The sequence below is a fragment of the Tamandua tetradactyla genome, chromosome 3, assembly GCF_023851605.1.
Source record: "Tamandua tetradactyla isolate mTamTet1 chromosome 3, mTamTet1.pri, whole genome shotgun sequence".
Classification (NCBI taxonomy): domain Eukaryota; kingdom Metazoa; phylum Chordata; class Mammalia; order Pilosa; family Myrmecophagidae; genus Tamandua; species Tamandua tetradactyla.
The window spans coordinates 200,653,867-200,674,532 of record NC_135329.1 but is presented as its reverse complement, the minus strand read 5'-3'; the positions used below and the strand labels follow the sequence as shown (position 1 = coordinate 200,674,532).

At 38.9% G+C, this 20,666-nt stretch overlaps 1 protein-coding gene across 13 annotated transcripts in view; it reads left to right on the top strand.

Annotated features, from left to right (window-relative positions):
- DOCK10 (dedicator of cytokinesis 10) overlaps positions 1 to 20,666 on the top strand; it is a 271,344-nt gene that overhangs the window by 115,815 nt on the left and 134,863 nt on the right. For all 13 annotated transcript variants that reach the window (XM_077155290.1, XM_077155289.1, XM_077155287.1 and 10 more), the window contains exons 2-3: positions 143 to 262; positions 12,942 to 13,031. In XM_077155290.1, coding sequence (XP_077011405.1) covers positions 143 to 262; positions 12,942 to 13,031 — 210 coding nt within the window. The remainder of the gene's footprint in view (positions 1 to 142; positions 263 to 12,941; positions 13,032 to 20,666) is intronic.

Genomic DNA, 20,666 nt, shown 5'->3' with positions numbered 1-20,666 from the left:
CTTCAAGTCTCTGTAAACTCCACTAGAAAGAACATGCAAGTACAAGCCTTGGCAACATTAAGACATGAAAATCCACCCTGGCATTGAGAAGAAGCAAGACTTTATGTGTGAGTGGTTAATGTCATATTTTATTTTTCTACAGCAGGAAAAGCCTAGGCTTCTCGAGCCTTTGGATTATGAGACTGTCATTGAAGAACTTGAGAAGAGCTATCGAAATGATCCACTTCGAGAGCTCCTGTTTTTCCCCAGTGATGACTTTTCAGTAAGTGTTCTCTTCTTAAACCCTCTCCATCCAGTTGGAGGATGTGAGATGATGCCCCCAAATTGGGTCACTGTCTTCCCTGGTAGAGATTCAGGCCCTCAGCCTTCTTCCTGGACTCCAACTTCTTATACTGGAGTTCATAGCTGGCCATGGAAAGTACCCAGAGGCCTCTTAAGATGGTGGGATTGGGGCCTCAGTGACTTAATGGCCCCTTGGGATAGGAGTGGCACAGGGTGCTGCCTCGTCCTGGCTGGTCTAACCACTGCCTTACCTGGAGTCACAGAGCTCTTCTTCCCTGAAACCATTTCTAACCGAAAGCTTCTAAGCAACTAGAACCCACCAATTCCAAATGTGAGAAAAGATGTGCCTTGGCACAAAAGATGCAGATCTTAAAAGTCATCCTTAATCTCAGTTGTCCTTTAATGAGGAGATGTTAGGGCTTGAGCGGCAAAGAAACGTGGGAAGTCCCATTTCAGGTCGAAATCTGTAACCCGGCAGTAGACACTTTTAGGAGAGTGCCCACTTCCACCTAGACCACTCCGGAGGGTGCAGAGAGAATGAGCGAAATAGAAATGTAGTTTGGAGACACACTAAAGTTACAGATGGTGAGCACCCAGGTGTCCATGTAAATATCCAATACTGTTTTTGTGGTCATCGTAAACATGTTAAAACTGTTTATAGATATTAAACTATGCAGTGGACAGCTGACAACCTTTCCTATGTGTTCCTAAAAGAAAGATAGTCTCAGTTGTCACAGACATCCACACCTTAAAGCAGGTGTAAAGGCAGCTCCCAGGCGACCCATTGTCCCTCACAGCCTCTCCGCAATTCCACCATAAACAGCCTCAAACTTCAGTTCTCCCTCTTACCTTTGGAGTGGATCAGGCATCTGGCTTCTAATGCGTTAATTTCCCCTCCCCCTTCCTCCGTGGAATCATTAAAAAGGTGTGTGGAAGTTAATGCTTCTCTGTTCCAAATTGTCTTAGTTTGCAGAGGAGTGGGGGGCTGCTGTATCAAAGCACCGCAGAGTGGCGGGTTTAGACAAAGGGGATATATTGAGTCATAGTTTAGGAGGCAAAAAGACAAAAATAAAGGTGTTGGCAGAAGCACCCAAGCTCTGAAGTCTGTAGGGTTCTGATAGTGGCTTCCTGCCAATCCGTAACTCAGTCTCTGGCCCCAGGTCATTGGCCACCTGTCTCCTTCTGTCTCCTAACCATCTATCCTGTGTCCAAATTTCTTCTGCTTGTAAGGACTCCAGTCATACTGGATTAAACCACCCACCCATTCAGTTTAGGCTTCAGATAACCTGTTTACAGATGGGTTCCCACCTTGTTATTAGGGACTAGACCTGAGCATGTCTTCATCCGAGACCTGACTAAATACCTAACACAAGCGTGCAGGATAGAAGCAGAAAGGAGAGCAATTCACAGATAGAAAAAAAAAAGTTGCCATTCAGTTTTGTTTTAATGGCCCCCAGTTTAGTGTTTGGCATAGCTGGAGGGAGTCAGGACCTCATTTCCTTGGTTGGCTTAGGCCACCGGGACTCGAACTGCAAGCACAAATTTGAACTACTTTTTTTTTAATTCCGCATCCTCATTTTCAGTATAAAAATGCCGCTTGACAAGCTGTAGTCTCCCTTGTCTGTGAAACATCACAAGCAAACTTGAAACTAGGAGCATATTTTCTTCTTGCTCCATCATTCAGAAATGTGTTACTATTACCCTCTAAGCCCCCCACCACCCCCCCAGTTCAAGAAGAGAGTGGCAGGATCTAGATGGAATGCAACCTTTGTGCCGAATTGCAACTCACTATTGGCATCTTTCCACAATCGTTTAAATTAGGGACATCTCTGATTACGGTGTGACCTTTGCAGTCCTTAGTGGGGTAAACAAAGCATGTAATAACATACTTCTTTATTTTCCCCTCCTGGACATTCTACTACATCAGACCCTTTTGTCCTGCTGCCTGCTCAAAACCCTCTGTGGCTCCCTGCTGCCTTCAAACTCCATCTGCCCCACACCCTGTCAGCTTCTTCACCAACTGGGGTAAAATACTTGCATAATTTTGAACATACCATTTTTTTCACACCTCTAAGTGTATCTTTCCTTTATATTAAGTGGTATTGTAAGAATGGGAAAATGATTAGGCAAAATCATTTTGCCTAATGTGATTAGTGATTAGGCAAAAATTGCCTCGTTCTAATAGAGCCTGCTTTGTATTGGGAGCAGTCAGGCAGAAAGTAAATGAATATATTAGTTAACAATATAATTCAGATAAAGATCAATCCTATGAAGAAAATAAAGAGTTGTATAATGGAGGGTGACTATAGGAAGAATGAATTTGGACTGGTTGTCAAGGACGGCACCTCTTGTGAGGTGACATTTCAGCTGAGTCCTAAATATTCAAGGAGGCCCAGCAATGCCAAAAACTGGGGAAGGAATATTTCAGGCAAGTGGAATAGGTGGTGCAAAGGCCCTGAGGTGGCTCTGAGATTGAAGATGGGTATGGCTGGACAGAGAGAGTGAGCAGAGACAGTATCAGTCAAGGACGAAGAAGAGGCATCTGCATCTCATTCTAAGTGGAAAGTCACTGGAATGTTTTAAGCAGGGAACGAATAGCCTGCTGTGTATTATAAAATGCTCACCTGCCCTCTGTGCAAGCCCGTATTGCAAAGCATAGAGGAAGCTGGAAGTCTAGCTGGGACTGGACTTTTCAGGCTTCTGAGCCTGAAAAGCAGTTCCTACTTAGTAGATGTCCATGAAATATTTGATGCCATCTAATCCCATTATCAGAAAATATCCTAGAATATAAACAATTAATTTTACTTTGCATTAAGCCACTGAGAAACATGAAGACAGCATTGAATATTTTTGCTGTGTAAACTTTCTAGTTTTTGAATAATATTCAAATATTGTTCTCCCTCTTTTCTGTCCTAATGTGTTGGTGTGTGGTGACCTGAGAGCAAAGAATTATTTTTATATTTTTAAATAGTTGAAGAAAAGAAAATATTTCATAGCATGCGAAAATGACATGAAATTTGTATTTCAGCACCCATTAATAAAATGTGATTAGAATACAGTGATGCCCATTTGTTTACCTATCGCTGCTTTCCTGATACGAGGACAAAGTTGAATAGTTGCAACAGAGACATATGGCCCACCAAACCTAAAAGATTTACTATGTGGCCCTTTATAGAAAAAGTTGTCCAACCTCTGCCATAGAGTAAGTCCATTAATTCCTCTTCCCTCATCATCTGGGTGGAGTAAAGACCCTTCTTTAAATTTCCCCTATGATTATCTGCTCCATCTGCAGTCTGTGTGACATTTTAGGAGTATTGCTCGCTGCCATTGAAGGGAGGATGTTTCACTTCCCAGGTTCATCCTGCAGCAATGGTAAGGATGCTCTGGAATGTATGTGAACAGTCCAGCTCACCCAGTGGGCAGGAGAGATAGAAGAACCACCCTGATCCCAGGCCACGGGGAGATGGAAGGGGGAAGCTGCCCAAATGCCCCACCTTCCCTCCACAAGTAGTTAGTCCAGTTTCTGCCCCACAGATTTCAGAACCCAGCTAGCTTTGTGTTTCTGTATTACCAAGCACCCACACTTGCAGCAGACATGATTCATTACTCCATTTGTTTAATCAATATTTATTCAGCACCTCATGGGTGCTGAATATAGAACAGCACTTCCTAGACTAGTGAGACTGAGAAGAAAGGCACAACCTTGTTTTAAGAAGCTAGTCTATGCCCAAATATGGATGAAAAGTCAAGTTGATTAAAAATGCACACAGCTAAGGAATACCAAGAAACCTGCGCTTCATCTGGTACTTGGTCCATCAAAAGGATTTTTTTTTTAATTTACCAGGGCAATATTCTTACATTGCAAACATGGATATAAAAAGTTTTTCTCTATTCCCTCTGCTGGACCATCATCCTTTTTTGCCTGGATCCCCAGAAGTAGCCGTGTAACTGATCTTTCTGTGTTCTGTCTTGCCCTGCTTTGATTCATTCATACTTAGAAGTCAAAGAAAAGTTTCAGAAACACAAATCGGATCATGCCTCTGCTTAGATTGTCCTAGTCCCGTTGCCTTGGGGATCAAACCCAGCTCTTTGCCAATGTCCCTGTGACCTGGCTTCTAACCATCTCTGAGCCCTCGCCTCCCAGCTGTTTCCACTGGATGGGACGTGGGCACCGAGCCTTCCTTCTGTTCTAATAGGCCTCACACATCCCCTCTGGAGGCCTTTATGTCTCTGCCCTCTGGCTCCTGTTGGTCATCCAGGACCAGTTCAAATGTCACCTTGTCAAAGAGGCATCTCTGACTCCCACCCCACATTGTCTTACTTCCGCCTCAGTCACTCTTTCCTGCACCACCCCTTTTGCTTCTCTTCATAGCACTTCTCTCTGTCAGGTCAGATCTCATTTTGCTGGTTTGCTCCTTGATCATTTAGTTCTCACCATTAGAATAAAACCTCCAGCAGGACAGAAATCTCTTCTGTTTTGATCATTGCTGGATCCCTGGAAAATTAGAGCAGCATTTGGCACAAAGCAGGTGGAAAATGAATATTTCTTTCGTGATTTATTCAGACATAGTAGGTACACAGCAAAGGTCAGTTTCCTCCCTGTAACACTTATTTTTTAACATGGGCAGGCTCCGGGAATCCAACCTGGATCTCTGGCATGGCAGGCGAGAATTCTGCCACTGAGCCACCGTTGCACCGCCCTCCTCCCTCTAACCCCCTGATGTACTTGCTCACTTACTCATTTGTCTTCTCTTGCTAGTCAAGAGAGAGAGCAGTTCATGTCCATATTTCAAGTACTCAACACAACATCTGGTTTACGGTCATTCGATAAAAATTGTGCAGGTGAAGGCACTGAAAATAGGAGAATAGTAGAAACTGGGGCCACACAGTGTGATCTTCTTCACTACTTGTATCATAATTCACTAGAAATAAGTAGTATAATGCATTTATTAACCCATTCATTTCAAAAACATGTACTACTGCAATGAATAACTTTGCTACTCTTTTTTTTTTTTTAATCTGACAGTCTTACTCAATAGCACAGTAAATGTCCCAGAATGAACCAATCTTGTTTTTTTGTTGTTGTTGGTTGGTTTGTTTTTCACATGGGCAGGCACTGGGAATCGAACCCGGGTCTCTGACACGGCAGGCGAGAATTCTACCACTGAACCAATGTCGCACCAACTTTGCTACTCTTGTTTTTCTCATCTTCCTTTTGCAGCTAGTGGTAACAGAAACATAAGACCAAAAAAAGTAAAGAACTTAGTTACCCAAATATGGCTTATTTAAAAAGTCCAGAAGAGGCTAAAAAGAAAGCAAGGGCTAAAGAACAGTTTCAAAGATTAAATGAGTCATGTTGGCAAATGATTCAGCTTAAACAGAGACTGATTCAAAATAGCAGGAAAAAAAGTGAAGTAGTCAGAAATGAATGTCTTGCTGAACAAAAGATCCAGAAAGCTTAAGGTGAAACCATCTCTGGAAGGTCCAAAACTATAAGTAAGAGTGTGCAAAGGTGTGAAGCTGAGCTCACTGCCCATTGTGGAAAGGTCACCTTGTCATCTATAAGTCAGTACTGCCCACGTCGGTAAAAACGCTGTTTCAACTCAGCTTCCTGGGACACCTTCTGTGAGCTAAGTGCTATAAATCAAGGATACCAATATGAGCAAAAAGTAGTGCATACTCTTGAAAGCTTTCACCATTGGACAGTACCATTTTCAAAGTCAAAGGTCAGTGTTGCATGACTGAAATACCAGGTCAGGTATGTTACATGATCTTCTCAAATCCCAGCTGCATAGCAGGAGTTTAGAGTCAGTAAGCCAGTGCTCTCCAGTGCATCTTGCAGTTTTCATTGACTCACTATTAAGATTAAATGAATTCCAGATTCCATAATATAACAATGACTTGCCCTTTTCATGGTATGTATTTAGCTATGAAAAGTAATTACAATAGATAGAAGGACTGATAGAAGGATATGGCAAGTTTGAAAAAATGTTAAAGTTGGTAGATCTGGATATTGGGGGGAATACGGGTATGTTAGAGTTCTTAGTATGGGGTTTGTACTATTTTTCAACTGTCCTGTAAGTTTGAAAGTATTTCAATATAAGAGGAAAACAAACAAAAAGGTAACTGGCATATGAGGACGTCAAGACTCAGGCACAGGGTCATTTTCTGAAAGGAAGCAAGAAGATCTTCATAGGTTTTTTTTTTTTTTTTTTCATTTTTATTTTTTATTTTTGGGGGCAGGCACCAGGAATCAAACCCGAGTCTCTAGCATGGCAGGTAAGAACTCTGCCTGATTAAGCCACCATGGCCTGCCCTCCTTAATAGGTTTAAATTGCAAAATGGAAAGGTCACAAGTTTTCATTTTTTTCTTCTTGCTTCTCTTACTGAAACACAGATTAACATTTTATAGGAATGTCAACCTTTTTATAATCCTTGGCCTCTGAGCCTGAAAAGCAGACATTAAATGTCTCATAACGCTCAGACAAGAACACTGTAATTGCAATTTAAGAGCTAAGTAATAGTCTTTGTTGAGCCAGCTTCTTTCTAAATAGTAATAAACTCCTTTCATTTACAAGCTACTAGAACTAAGATTTGAAAAGGCTCTTATCCAAGGATGCAAAGCAAGTGTGAGGGCAGAAATCAAACAAAAACACCTTGAAACTTGCTATTAAAGTTTGTCTAAAAAACATGCTTTTGACCAGACACTCTCTAGAAAAATAAGGTGCACAATTTGGGAGAAATATTAGCTCCCCGAATCCCACAATGAGTGATGCCGTTAGAAAATTAGTACTATAGTAAAATGATTCTAGAGTGCTTACTTCAATTCAGGAAGAATGTAGACACTCTGCTCTGGGCTTAAGATTGGATAAGAAATATATGTCCAAAAACTTGTGCATGGATGTTCATAGAAGAATCATTCATAATAGTTAAATGGTGGAAACAACCCAAATATCCATCAACTAATGGATGAATAAACAAAATGTGGTATATCCCTACAATGGAATATTACTTGGCAATAAGAAGGAATTAAGTACTTATATATGCTATGGCATGGATCAACCTTGGAAACATTGTGCTAAGTGAAAGAAGCAGTCACACTCACAAAAAAAAAACTCATTTAATATGATTCCATTTATAGGAAATGTCCAGAATAGACAGATCCATAGAGACAGAAAGCAGATTGGTGGTTGCCAGGGGCTGGGGAGAGGGGAATATAGGAATGACTGCTAATGGGCATGGGAAGTCTTTTTGGAGTGATGAAAATATTCTAAAATTAAGTAGTGGTAATGGTTTCACACCTCTGTGAATATACTAAAAATCACTTCATTGTACACTTTTCAAGGTAAATGTTATGGTATGTAAATTATATCTCAATAACTGATAGAAAACATCACACTAGGTGTTTTGGAGTGGTGATGGCATAGGAGGTCATAGTAAGGGTATAAAAGAATCATAAAGGCAGGTCTTCAATCAAATATGTCATTATTTAAAAAAAGAATAAACAAGGTATACCAAAGAAATGATCAAGAATGTAGCAAAACTTATTATTATTACAGTTTATTCCCAAAGCAGATTTAATGTGGTCTGCTTACAATATAATAGGACACACATGTAAAATGGCTGGCTGAATTAGCCACTAATACAACTTTTGGCTCTAAAATCTTCTACAGTTAAGATCCAGATGTTGTGTTCAATTCAGACAATATATGATATTCTCAGAAAACAGAGAGACACACATGTTGGATAAATTAGAAAAGATTTTTGAAAAAGAGCTGGCATCTATACTGACCCTGAGATTTGGAAAGAATAAGGAAAGAAAAGGCTTTTCAGAGAATTTCTGAGAGTCACTGAGACTTTCGGAAAAGAAGAACTTTAGAAGTTCTGAGGTCACTGCCCAACAGGGATGTGGGCAGCCCTGGGGAAAGGAACTGGAGGGGTGGCTCCCCCATGGCCCTACGGGGGCCGTGTCTGCAGGCCTTCCCTGTGCAGTCAGCCTCTCTGGGCTCTCTCAAAGAGTGAGCCCAGACCACAGCCTCTGAGTCTTGGCGGAGGCTGTGCTGCAATGATCTTTGAATCATTGAAGCACTTTGTTTCTTTGAATGCATACATTTTTCCCTATGTGGAATATTATGTCCTCATCTCTTTAGAGGACACATTTTGCAGCCTGATAGTTTAAATGACTTGCAGAAGAGTTTGCCAGTACAAGAGTGAAAAGCCTTCAACCAGGTTTCTAAAACTCTCTTACTAATATACCTGCAAGCTATGAGGCTGTGTCCCTGTGCAGAACTTGGCTGGATGATGACAACCGTCCAGTTCTGGGCAACTGCTCACTATTTGTGTATTTCTCATATACAAAACAACAAGGACCTTTTTCTTTTAAAACACAATGAAAATATTAAAATGGCATGCTCACGTAGGAAAATAAAATCACAACAAAGGCATTCTTATGAATGTGGTCAAAACAAAATTCGAGCAACTAATGTCATTTAAGTGCCTTCTCAAATAGAATACAAGGGAATAAAATATCAGAACCTCGATCTGAGAAATTTAAGTGATCACCTTTAAACATGTGCTTAGGTCGTAATTGACTGTGTAGTGTTGGTTAGTGGTTTCCCACTGTGATGCTCCTTGTAGACTTCTCAAGCTTGGACTGATTGATTACTTTAACACCATGATTTTTGGCTTCTTTTAGAGCAGCTGGTGCTTAAATGCTGTCAGAAAGAGACTTTCTCAGCCCCAAGATAGGAAAAGCAGCCTTTTTTTAGACTTTGACAGTGGCTTCTGGCCAATTGAGAAATGGCCTCCATGTGCTTAGAATGGAGACACGGTAGTCATTTTAGCCAGCAAAATGGTGGCTGCAACAAAACCACAAAGATGACCTGCCATAGGGCAGAAGGAATCAGAAAGTAACAGGGCTGCACTGAATGTCATGGAATTAAATTATAAACACAGGCCCACAGGCATCATTTCAGGACAGTTTTTATTTCCAAAAGCCTGATCTCTGGACAATAGGCACTTATAAAACTCTACCACCAAAAAAAGGAGCTCGGCTGGGTTCCAGGGCCGCCCCAGATCTGTTTCATGCTATTGAGCAGTACTAATTGTCAACCAAAGGGCTTGGAAAAGAGAACAGGAAGTGTGATGTAGCCAAGGCAATTTGTAGTGGTCTGAAAGCATCTAATTCTCAGAAAAGAAATTCTTTGTAGCCTATTAATACTGTCAACAAATATGATTCTTTATCCTTTTCTTTTTGTTTGCTCAATTTATTTTTGCTCCAATGAACACACATTAAGGAAATTAAAAATGAGTAGACATGCCATGATTTTCAAAGTTGAAACTTTACATAGCCCTTCTGTGTTTTCAGGCAAATGATCTAGTATTACAACATAATTCCACTGAGATCAATAGGGTAGAAAGGATCATTCTGGGTATCTTTTATATGTGTGCTCCTTTACTTATACCCTGTATATTCTATACAAGGTTTGAGATGTACAATAACTGCATGCATGTAGTAAAATAATTTTTCAGGCTCACTACATCTGTGGTGATTAATATTATGTATCAACTTGGCTAGGTTATGGAGTCCTACTCTTTGGCCAAACATTGACCTTATTTGACTGTGGAGGTATTCTATAGATGGGATTGGTCGGGTACTAGTCAGTTGACTTAAAGTAAAGGACATTACCCTCAGCAATGGGGGTGGGCTTTATCCAACTAGTTGCAGGTCTAGTTAGAGGTTAGAATCGAATCGGAGGTTAGAAGGAATCCTGCCTTGAGACCATACCCTACAATTCATCATTATCTGTACTGGAATTTGCAGCCTCCAACCTGCTATACAGTCCTCACAATTGCATATATGTATATACTTTTGGCACTGTTTCACTGGAGAACCTTAATTCAACATGGTGACACGAGTGTGGTTCAGCCCCAGCTGTCTTAATAAACCAGCATCATTTTGTAATCAAAGGTTATTACAGATTATTCACAGCCACTGAGCACATGATTGGGCAATTTTTATAGCCACACCCTAAGTAGACTTCCCATCTCATACATTGCATATAATCATTAGCTTATGTATTTTAAGGTCTGTCTTTGCTTTATGATATCACTAATCAGCCAGCCATGTGAGTATCTTTGCTGAGGCTCTTGGAAACCTAAGCTGACATTTCAAAAAATGGCCATTAAAATAAAGCAAACAACTTCTTAATCCAGTTAAGTATTTACTCTATTATATTACATATTATATACCACTGGGCATGATGTTAGTTGGACAGTGCATTTACAACATAGCTACATTGGAAGTTTAATTTTGAACCACGTTATTTTACTTCCTATCAAAGAGTATTTTCTAGCAAGTATTGTTTTAAAAAAAAGAGGAAGAAAGAGACTGATAGTTAGAAAGTGGAATCCCTTGCATATTTTCTGTATAAAGTTTTTGTTATAAATAATGGGCATACTATAGAAAACTTTTTGAATTAATGAAAAAAAAATCCCCAATCTTGCCACTAGATTCTAATAGCAGTGTTTCTTGGAAACAAAGTAAGTAGCACAGTGTATCTGTGAATTATCTGTACAAACAGGAAATGAAGTTATCCCAGGTAATTGAAATCCCAGCAATAATCCCCAAACCTCATTTTAGGTATTGTTTTTAAATCTTCCACTCCAGACTTTCAGTAGAGTTTATTTGCTGCTTATCTTCTAACAGAGTGAATAATAATAATAATTTTTTTTAAAAAGCAACTTGAAGAGGAAAATTCAAAAAGAAAATTTAAAAATGTAAAATCTAAATAAGCCCAAATTTGGTCCCATCAGACTTCTCACAGAAACTGATTGCTCTGCGCTTGGATAGATGCTCTTCCAAACTCTTTTCACACAAGTGCAGTCAAACCCTGGGAAAAAGCTCTAACCTGGGGAGAGAAGGGTGGTTTCATTTCAGCTGTGTCTTAGGGGCAAGTGTTTATTTTTGCAATTTTAATGTTTCTAGAATGTGGTTTTCTGATTTTTTTCATCCTCTAACCTTCATAGATTCACATGACATCCTTCCTCTTTCACAAAGTCCAACCCCAAGCCTCTAACACATGTGCACACATACAAACACACACAGACACACTCATGTACCAAACACACTCAAATGCAATCACACACCACACACTCATACTGCCCACGTATACATACACACACAATCATACCACACACACGCACACATCATTGCACAGACACAAGCCCCGACACACCATACACACTCCACATTTACTCACATAGATACACACACACGCACACACACGGACACATGCCTCACACACACACACAAAATACATGCATCCTCACAGAGACACATACACAATTCTATACACACCACACAGACACATTTACTCACATACCACACACTCATACAAACCATACACATTCAGACAGGCTCACATACTATACCCTCCCACAGTTACTTACCACACCCACACTCACATACACGGACACACACAGATGCAGACACACATCCGCGCTCACACACAAGCAACAAATTCGACAAATAATTATTTAATCATCTAGGTTATACCAGTGAACAAGACAGACTCAATTTTTTGCGTTCGTGGAGCTGACATCAGGAATGACGAAAAGAGGAGATCTGGAGAAAATCTGAGGCTAGGATTGTAAGGAAAGGAATGATGCTGGCTCGCGCAGTGGCAGAGATTGCCCCAGCAGCTGTGAACTCGGAAGACTGAACTCCCCTCCCCCAGCCCCAACCTAGAACAGCTTAAATAAACCTTCATTTGTGCTTCAGAAACCCTGATGAGTCATTTGCGGTCTGGGGGCTGTGCGACATAAACCATCACAAGTGCTGTACCATGGATATTAATAATTCATCATCCTGGCAACCTTGAAACCAAAGCTGATGGCTGTGATGGAAACATAACTGTTTTAGCACATCTCAGACTCCCTTGCTTGATGGGGCTGAAGATACATGGAGAGAAAACAACCTATGAAATGTTGTCTTGGATGTTTTATAATTCTAGTTTGTGTGTATTCCTTTAATAGAATGTGTTTGGCATTGAAATTGGAAAGATTATTTCAATGCAAATAAAGACACTAAATAATAGATTTGTTTTCTTCAAGAGCCAGTTTTATTGAACCAATCTAGTTTTATTGAATAAAAAATTGTGGATCCTCATGACACACACACACACACACACACTCACACACGCACACACAAGCAGCTAATAAACGGGGCCAAGTTTATCCCATGGATATTCAAGAGATTATTTAGAATAGGATTAAAATAGCCCTGACTGTAAATTTCCTCCTTCACTTCAAATCGATCTTAGCATTAACAGCACAAAAAGATACCAATAGAGATAAACCAATATTAAAATACACAGATGCCCACATTGCAGTTTTCTTCAGGCAGGGAAACTGAGCCTGAAATTCTGAGCTGTACAGTAAGACAGTAATTGCAATAATGCCAGCTTTGGTAATCAAAGGAATGTTTGGCTCTCCTCTTCTACAGATTAATTTGTTGAGAATTATAGATTTGCAGTTAAGACTTCTTTGGTCCTTAAATGCTAAGATCTAAAACAACTTCCCTATTGTGTTTGCAGGTTGGTGGTCTGCTCAGTGCTTTTAAATTGGAGCACTTAGTTTCTTTTCATTGTTCCTTTCAGGCAGCCACAGTTTCTTGGGATATACGAACTTTGTACTCAACGGTGCCAGAAGATGCAGAGCACAAAGCAGAAAATTTGCTGGTGAAAGAGGTAAATGTGATGATGCCACTCCCTTATTTTTCTAAAGCTGTTGCTTTTACCAGATAGCTTTCAATCCAGTCTTACTTAATCTTAATATTATATTCTTCTACTTTTCAATAGAGAATTACAATTGCTGTGATTGGTTAATGTCTTTAGACCTTCATCTCCTATAAAATTGCTTTTTATCTTCCCATTAGGTGTTTTCCATTATCTGGTGAATTCAAGTTTGGGTGCCGACCCCCCATGGGTTTTGTTTTGTTTATTTTTTTTGGCCTGGGCAGGCACTGGAAATTGAACCTGGGCCCCCTCAGGGTAGGCGAGAACTCTGCCTGCTGAGCCACTGTCACACCCCGCCCCCCATTGGTTTTTACTTAAAATTTCCACATTGGGGGCGGGCCGCGGTGGCTCAGCGGGCAAAGTGCTTGCCTGCTATGCCGGAGGACCTCGGTTCGATTCCCGGCCCCAGCCCATGTAACAAATACGGAGAAACAGAATACAATAAAACAAGAAAATGTTTAAAGATGTTTCCCTTTCTTCCTTCCTTCCTTCCTTCTATCCTTCCTTCCTTCTCTCTGTCTTTCCTTTAAAAAAAAAAAAAAATTTCCACATTGAAAAATATTTGAGTATTCTTAATAGAAACGTACCTGTAGTTGGTTGGTGTATGAGAGACTTCAAAAACTTCTTTGTTCTTTCCCCTTCTCCTTCTCCTCCTCCTTTTTCTAACCAGACTACAGGCTGCTGTTGGGAAGGACTGGGATTGGCTGGCCCCCTCAATGTCCACCATGCTTGTACATAGAAGCTCCTTAAAAGTTGTTTGTTAAATGAATAAATGAATGACTGAGTGAATAAATGAAGCCAGTCCTTCCTTTCCAGAAAATGATCAAATTTAGCCTAGTCCAGTTCAAATTGAAAGTAAAATGTAAATGAAATCTTTAACCCTGAGAAAGTGGCGGACCTGAATTAGGATTCTATTAAAGCTGCATCCAATTGCAGTACCTTTTCTCAGCCCTTAAATATAACTGTATTAAAATATATTAACTTTATTAGTGTGCATAATCATATGTATTTTATTGCACTATACAATCCAGGTCATCTTTTGCCATAAATTTACCTGTTAATATTCTTCTAATTCCATTATTTCCTATATATTTCACAAAGTCCACATTGAATTGCAACATTCTGAAGAAGTAGAAAAAGTGCAGATTCATTAATGTTTCCAGATAACATCAAGGTATCTGAGTATACTGTTTTCACATTTACTAATAAAAGTAAGTGTGATGTCAGTACCATAATATTTGGTTACAGTCAATTTACAGGAAGCTTTATTATCTGGTAGGGCATCACCATTCTTTTTTAAAAAATATTTGCAAATCATTGTTTGTGCCAATTACAGAATCCCTGAGACCAGGTCTATAAAAGTCTTGCAAGAAATATAGGTGTTAACTTAGAAAGGATTTGAAATGTTTATGACTTTGAATTTCTGATTAAGGACATTTAACGAGGACTTTTGGTGCATTTGTCAATAAAATATTGCACTCTCTTCATAAAGGGTTTTAATTTTGTGGTTAAATTTATTTTGGAGTATTTTATAGTTATGCGGCAAATGTGTGAGGAATTTTAAAAATCTAATTCTTCTTACCGATATATTTTTAAAACTATTGATTTTTGAATATGTATAGCTAGCTTACAAAACACTCTTATTTTTCATAGATCTTATTGGATCTTTTTTTTTTTTTGTATGGTGGGGTCACATTCCATTCTTTTACCATATGATTATCCCGTTATTGCAGCACCAGCTGTCAAACTTTTTTTATGGGGGGGGGGGTGGTTAGAGAGTGCACGGGCCAGGAATCAAACCCGGGTCTCCCACATGACGGGTGAGAATTCTACCAACGAAATACCTCTGCACCTTCCCTTATTGGATCTTTAGACTTGCAGTCATACCATCTGCAAACATTAAACTTTCTTCTTTCCTATTAAGTACGTTACTGCCATAATTTTTATCTTATTTTCTAAAACCTCAAAATGATATTTTAAAATAACACTTATATTGGACATCCTATATTATTCTTGATTTTATGGCAAAAACCTTTGATGCTTTAGTACCTTTGATACTTAATGAAATATGGTGTTTTGTGCTGCTTTTTGGCATCTCTGTCATGTTGAAGAAGTGTCCTTCTGACTCTCCTTATGTTTTTAAAAACTGGCTGCCCCATCAAATGCACCAGTCTAGTGCTATTGATATAATTCATATAATGGCTTTTCTGCTTTAATTTCACAGTGTAATAGAATTAAAGGATTGTTGTCCTATGGATTCATACTTGTGTTTCTAGACTAAACGTTCTTGTTCAAGTTGTTTTATTACCTCAGTGCTCCACTGCATCGGAATCACTAATGTTTTATTTCAAAATTTTGCGTTTATATTCATGAGTGAAATTTGAATCTTTTCTTCGCATTTTCCCTTTGGTATTAGAGAAATGATAACTTTACAAAAAATAAATTGACACTATCCATCTTTATATTTGCCCTTGAATAAACAGATAACCCAATGGAACAAAACAGAGTATCTAGAAAGAGAGCCAAGTGCATATGGTTACTTAATACGTGGTAACAAGGGCATTTCAAATTCTCTGGAGAAAGATGGATGATTCAATAAATACCACAAAGCTATCCATTTCAGAAGAGAATAAAGTTAGGCCCCTAGCTCATATTTTTTCAAAAATGAATTCCAGGTGAATTTTTGAAATCTAAATTTTATAAAATAAAAATTTTAAAATGATAGAAAAATATTTTAGGTGAAAAGCCAGAGGAATATCGACATATTTAACCAAATAAAAATGTTTAATTCTGTATAATGAATGGTACCATAAATAAAGCAAAAAAAAAAAATTTAATTGGAGAAATTATTTGCAATTCATTGTATCTTTTGCCTGTTATATATATTCTTTTTTTTTTTTTTTTACATGGGCAGGCACTGGGAATTGAACCCGGGTCTCTGGCATAGCAGGCAAGAATTCTGCCACTGCACCACTGTCGTACTGCCCTGTTATATATATTCTTAATATTCAAAATCTTACAAATTAAATAAAGCCTGAGAATAGTATGGGCATAAGGTCAGAGCAGACAGTTCAAAATAAGGGAGTATAGTTGGCCAAGAGGTATAGAAAGATGCTCAAGTCATTACTAGTCATGAAATACAAATTAAAACAATGGTATAAACTATCTGAATAAAAAAAGTTTCAAGATGAATTACATCTAATCATGGTGAGAATTAGGAAAAAAATAATACAATCACAGAGTGTTTGTAATACCTGCATGTCTATAACCTTTTAAAATGTAATTCTGAGTATCTTTTAAGTAATATATAGAAATATGCATGTGCATACTAGAACAGCAAAAACATAAAGCTATAAGGATGTTTTTTGACGCATTGGGCAATCATAACCTAAATATCAATTCATAGGGGTGGAGTTGAATAAATTTTGGCATATCTATACTTTGTAATGACACAGCCAATAAAAATGATATATATATATATTTAAATGTATTAACTTGAATGCACATAACATATTTCTAAGAGATAAAGGACAGTTATAGAATATGTAGTGTGATAAAAAATATATAAAACCCATAAGTGTTATCTAAATATGTTTATATAAGCCTAGAAAAAAAGTATGAAAAGATGCTCAATAAATTCTTAACATTGGTTATCTTACACAAGGTTGGGACTAGGGAGATGAGAGCAATTGATTTTCAATTTACATAACTCTGTATTGTTGTAAATGGCCAAAAATCAATGTTTTAAATAAAATATGTTTTGGGAAAAACAGAATATATTTTTAAATCCTACCAGTATTGGAAGCAACCTAAGTTTATCTCTTAAACCTGTTTCCAAAAGTTAAAATCCAATATGAGTCTTCATGTCTCTAAATAGTCCCCTAACAGACTACTGAAGTTTCTATTTTTTTGTTGTTTTAGTTCAATAATGAAAATGTCATACATAGAACAATCAGAATCCTAAATATGTTTTGCTTTATGATTCTAATTGTTGGGCTTGTCTGTCAGTGATAGAAGTCCGTTAAGTTCATCTGACATAAATCCTTTTCAGATCATTTTTTAAATACCTGCTACAGATTTATAAATGTTCCCATGATTTTAGGGACCTATCGTTTCATGGACCTTTTGCCCTCATTAGGGATGTATAAGACACTTGGTGATCTCCAGTTTGTCATGTGAACCAGAGGTTCTTAGCTCTTTGCCAAGGATCTCTACCACCCAAAGCCTCTGAGGTCCTGTGTTTGGATGTCCACCTGCCATACTTGTGCCTCTTAGCTCATTTTATTGCCTCACGGGCCTAGAGGTAGGGTCGGTCAGCCCAAATCCTAAATTCCAGGACAAATTCAGATATTCTGCCCCAAATTCTGGGTCCAAATAAGGTTTCAAGTTTACTTCCCCATGGAGAAGGATGGCCTTAAGCGCACATCAGTGCAACCCTGGAGACATCTAAGGACTGTGATTGGACTGATGGAGGCCATTCCTGGGCTTCTACACAGCTACTCCAGAAGTCCAGATTAGTTTTGTTCTTCTCTGACAACTTCAGCTGAAAATGGGATGACTACAAAATTTGCCTTTCTCTTGATATTTTTCCTGGGGAGAAATTTCTCCCCTCGTTCCCAGCTTCATTCTCCTTCAACTAGTTGTGGCCTGGGCTCATTTTTCCTTTCCTCGCTTCCACACTCAGCTTTTCACTTCTGAGAGCTGCACCGAGGAAAGTCAAGTTCAGTGCCCTTTTCCCTAGACCCCAGGTAACTGCCAAACTTTTATGGTGCAAAGCCTCATAAACAGAACATTTGTGCAGCATTTGGCTCACTTCTGCAGCATAAGTGAATCTTCTTGTCATGTTTTTCTCAGCTGGATAACTCCAAAGTAGGAAAACACACACACACACAAAGAGAAGGAGGAAGCCTAGAAAGAAACCATTTTATTTCCCACTAGTTTTTCTTTCTCACTAGCAGTGAAAATCCTGCAAACAAGTCTCAAAAGAGAGTGTGCTTGGTTTTAAGGAATAAGATAAGGTGAAAACTATGCCCTAAGGAATGGAAAGAAAAGAAACCCTGGTTACAATTATATGATGATAATGGAGCATGAGTAGTCAGGCCTGGAGACAGCCTACCAAAAGAAAGGGGTTACCGGAGGGCTGGGTTAAGACTGAAAAATGACCCCAGAGAATTATACTGGCAAAATGTCTTAGCCTCAGTTGATAATAGCTGCTCACCTTTGTAGTAATAGCCAAGAGTACTCACATACTGCTCTAAGCCCTTTACATACAGTAGCTACAAACACGTTTCATCATCTTCATCATCACCTTTTAATGATGAGGAAAGTAATTCATAGAAAAATTTAAAAACTCTCCCAGCATCATGCAGATAGAAAGAAACAGATCTGGCATCAAGATGCATGCTTGGCCCTGGGCTCTTAACCCTGCTAACTGCCAATAGGGTGCTTTGTTCTACCTACCCTCTGGAAGGAACACTTTGCCCAAACAGCCCTAATGCAGTTTCTTCTCAGGTGGAGCTGATGCTTGTGGTCAGTGGACCAAAATTTGAGAAATATAAACTGGATTTTTGAAACAGATTAAGCCATCACTCAAATGAACTCCCTGAGGTTCACAGGCTTTTGTAGAGACACGTGCTCCCCCTGGAGTGGCTGCTGCATTAAGCAGCCTTTTGGGTCTACCCTGTGCTAAACTGTCCTGTGGCTCCCCACAGCGTGGCAAGGATACGGGCCATGGTTGCTAGGCAGCAAGCTGGCAGGAACCCAGCACAATAAAAATGTAGAGTTGTCTCGTTTCCTTCTACACTGACAACATTTGGCCACTTGTGAAAGGCAAGGGGCCTTCTTTGTTTTTTTAATCTTAAAGGGTTAATATTTTAATAGGAGTTAAATAAAATGAACAGGCAGACTCTTTCCTTTCGGTTTTAGCTATTACTTATCTTCTTTCCTGACTATTAAATGTGTGGTTAAAAATTTTCCCGCACAAGCGTATAGACTTCTTTTGCTCCCACTAAAACACTTAGCAGCTCTTCTAACATCAAGGCATAGTGGAGCAAAATTGCACGTACCTGCATATTTTTGAGCAGTCCCTGGTATAGGTGTTACTACCTCATTTTACCGTCTAGGAGACACAGCCAATAAAAATGATATATATATATATATATTTAAATGTATTAACTTGAATGCACATAACATATTTCTAAGAGATAAAGGACAGTTATAGAATATGTAGTGTGATAAAAAATATATAAAACCCATAAGTGTTATCTAAATATGTTTATATAAGCCTAGAAAAAAAGTATGAAAAGATGCTCAATAAATTCTTAACATTGGTTATCTTACACAAGGTTGGGACTAGGGAGATGAGAGCAATTGATTTTCAATTTACATAACTCTGTATTGTTGTAAATGGCCAAAAATCATTGTTTTAAATAAAATATGTTTTGGGAAAAACAGAATATATTTTTAAATCCTACCAGTATTGGAAGCAACCTAAGTTTATCTCTTAAACCTGTTTCCAAAAGTTAAAATCCAATATGAGTCTTCATGTCTCCAAATAGTCCCCTAACAGACTACTGAGGAAAGTTCAGATTGCTGGGGCAGGTTTGGATGAGGCAAATAAGATAGCCTCCCTGCTCACATGCAGAGAGATGTCCAAGGTTATAAGCACAGACCCTGGAACGCAGGAGGAAGGTGTGAGCAGTTGCTCTGGATTGGAAAGGTGGAAGCTTTGGGAGAAGCTTTTTCAGGGAAGCCGTGAAGGCTAGAGCACAGAAGGCAGGTTCCTGAGTCACAGACCCTGTTTAAGGGACTGGTAAAGAAGTCTCTGCAGAGGAGGTGGAAATGAAGTAAGAGAGAGTAAGAAGAGAATTAGAAGAAATTGGTTTCTCAAGGTCACAAAAGAAGGAGCATCAATAAGGAGAGAGAGCAGGAGCTCTCAAAGATAGAAAATGCAAAAGAATGGTCAAGATAAGGGTCACTGGATTTGGAAATTCCAAAGCATTGTTAGCCTTTACCAGAGCAGTTTTAGAAACCTGTAGGCACAGCCTGACTGCAGCAGATTAAGCCCTGAAGAGATGTGAGATGTGTAGTCCATCCAACAAAGCATTAGTATGTTGTTGTCCCTTTACCACAGGTGCTTTGAGAGCAAATCCAATAAAAATGTTGGAACCCTTCCTGCAGAATACCCCATGCATGCAAAAGTTAAAAATATTTCAGCAGGCTGTTTATTGACTTTTACATGACATACTAAAGCATTGCTTAATTTATTGAGAAGCAACATTTTGTGGACATGAAAAACAATGAGGATGAATGCAATATTGAAAATGAAAGTTCTTTCTCTTCCTCTTTATCATCTTCCTCTTCCATCACTTGGACCCAAACAAATCACATTCTACTAATCCAAGAGAAAACTGTGAATTTTTTAGGTGGAAGTCACATCATACCAGGAAGCACAGGAGATATTAAACAACTTGAGTCCTTTGTGAAGGAAATTACAGGAGGGCAGTAGCCATGTTTCTAAATAGATTTCACATTGCCAGTTTTTGTTAACTGAACGAAATTTATCTGAACAGAATGAAAATACAGGGA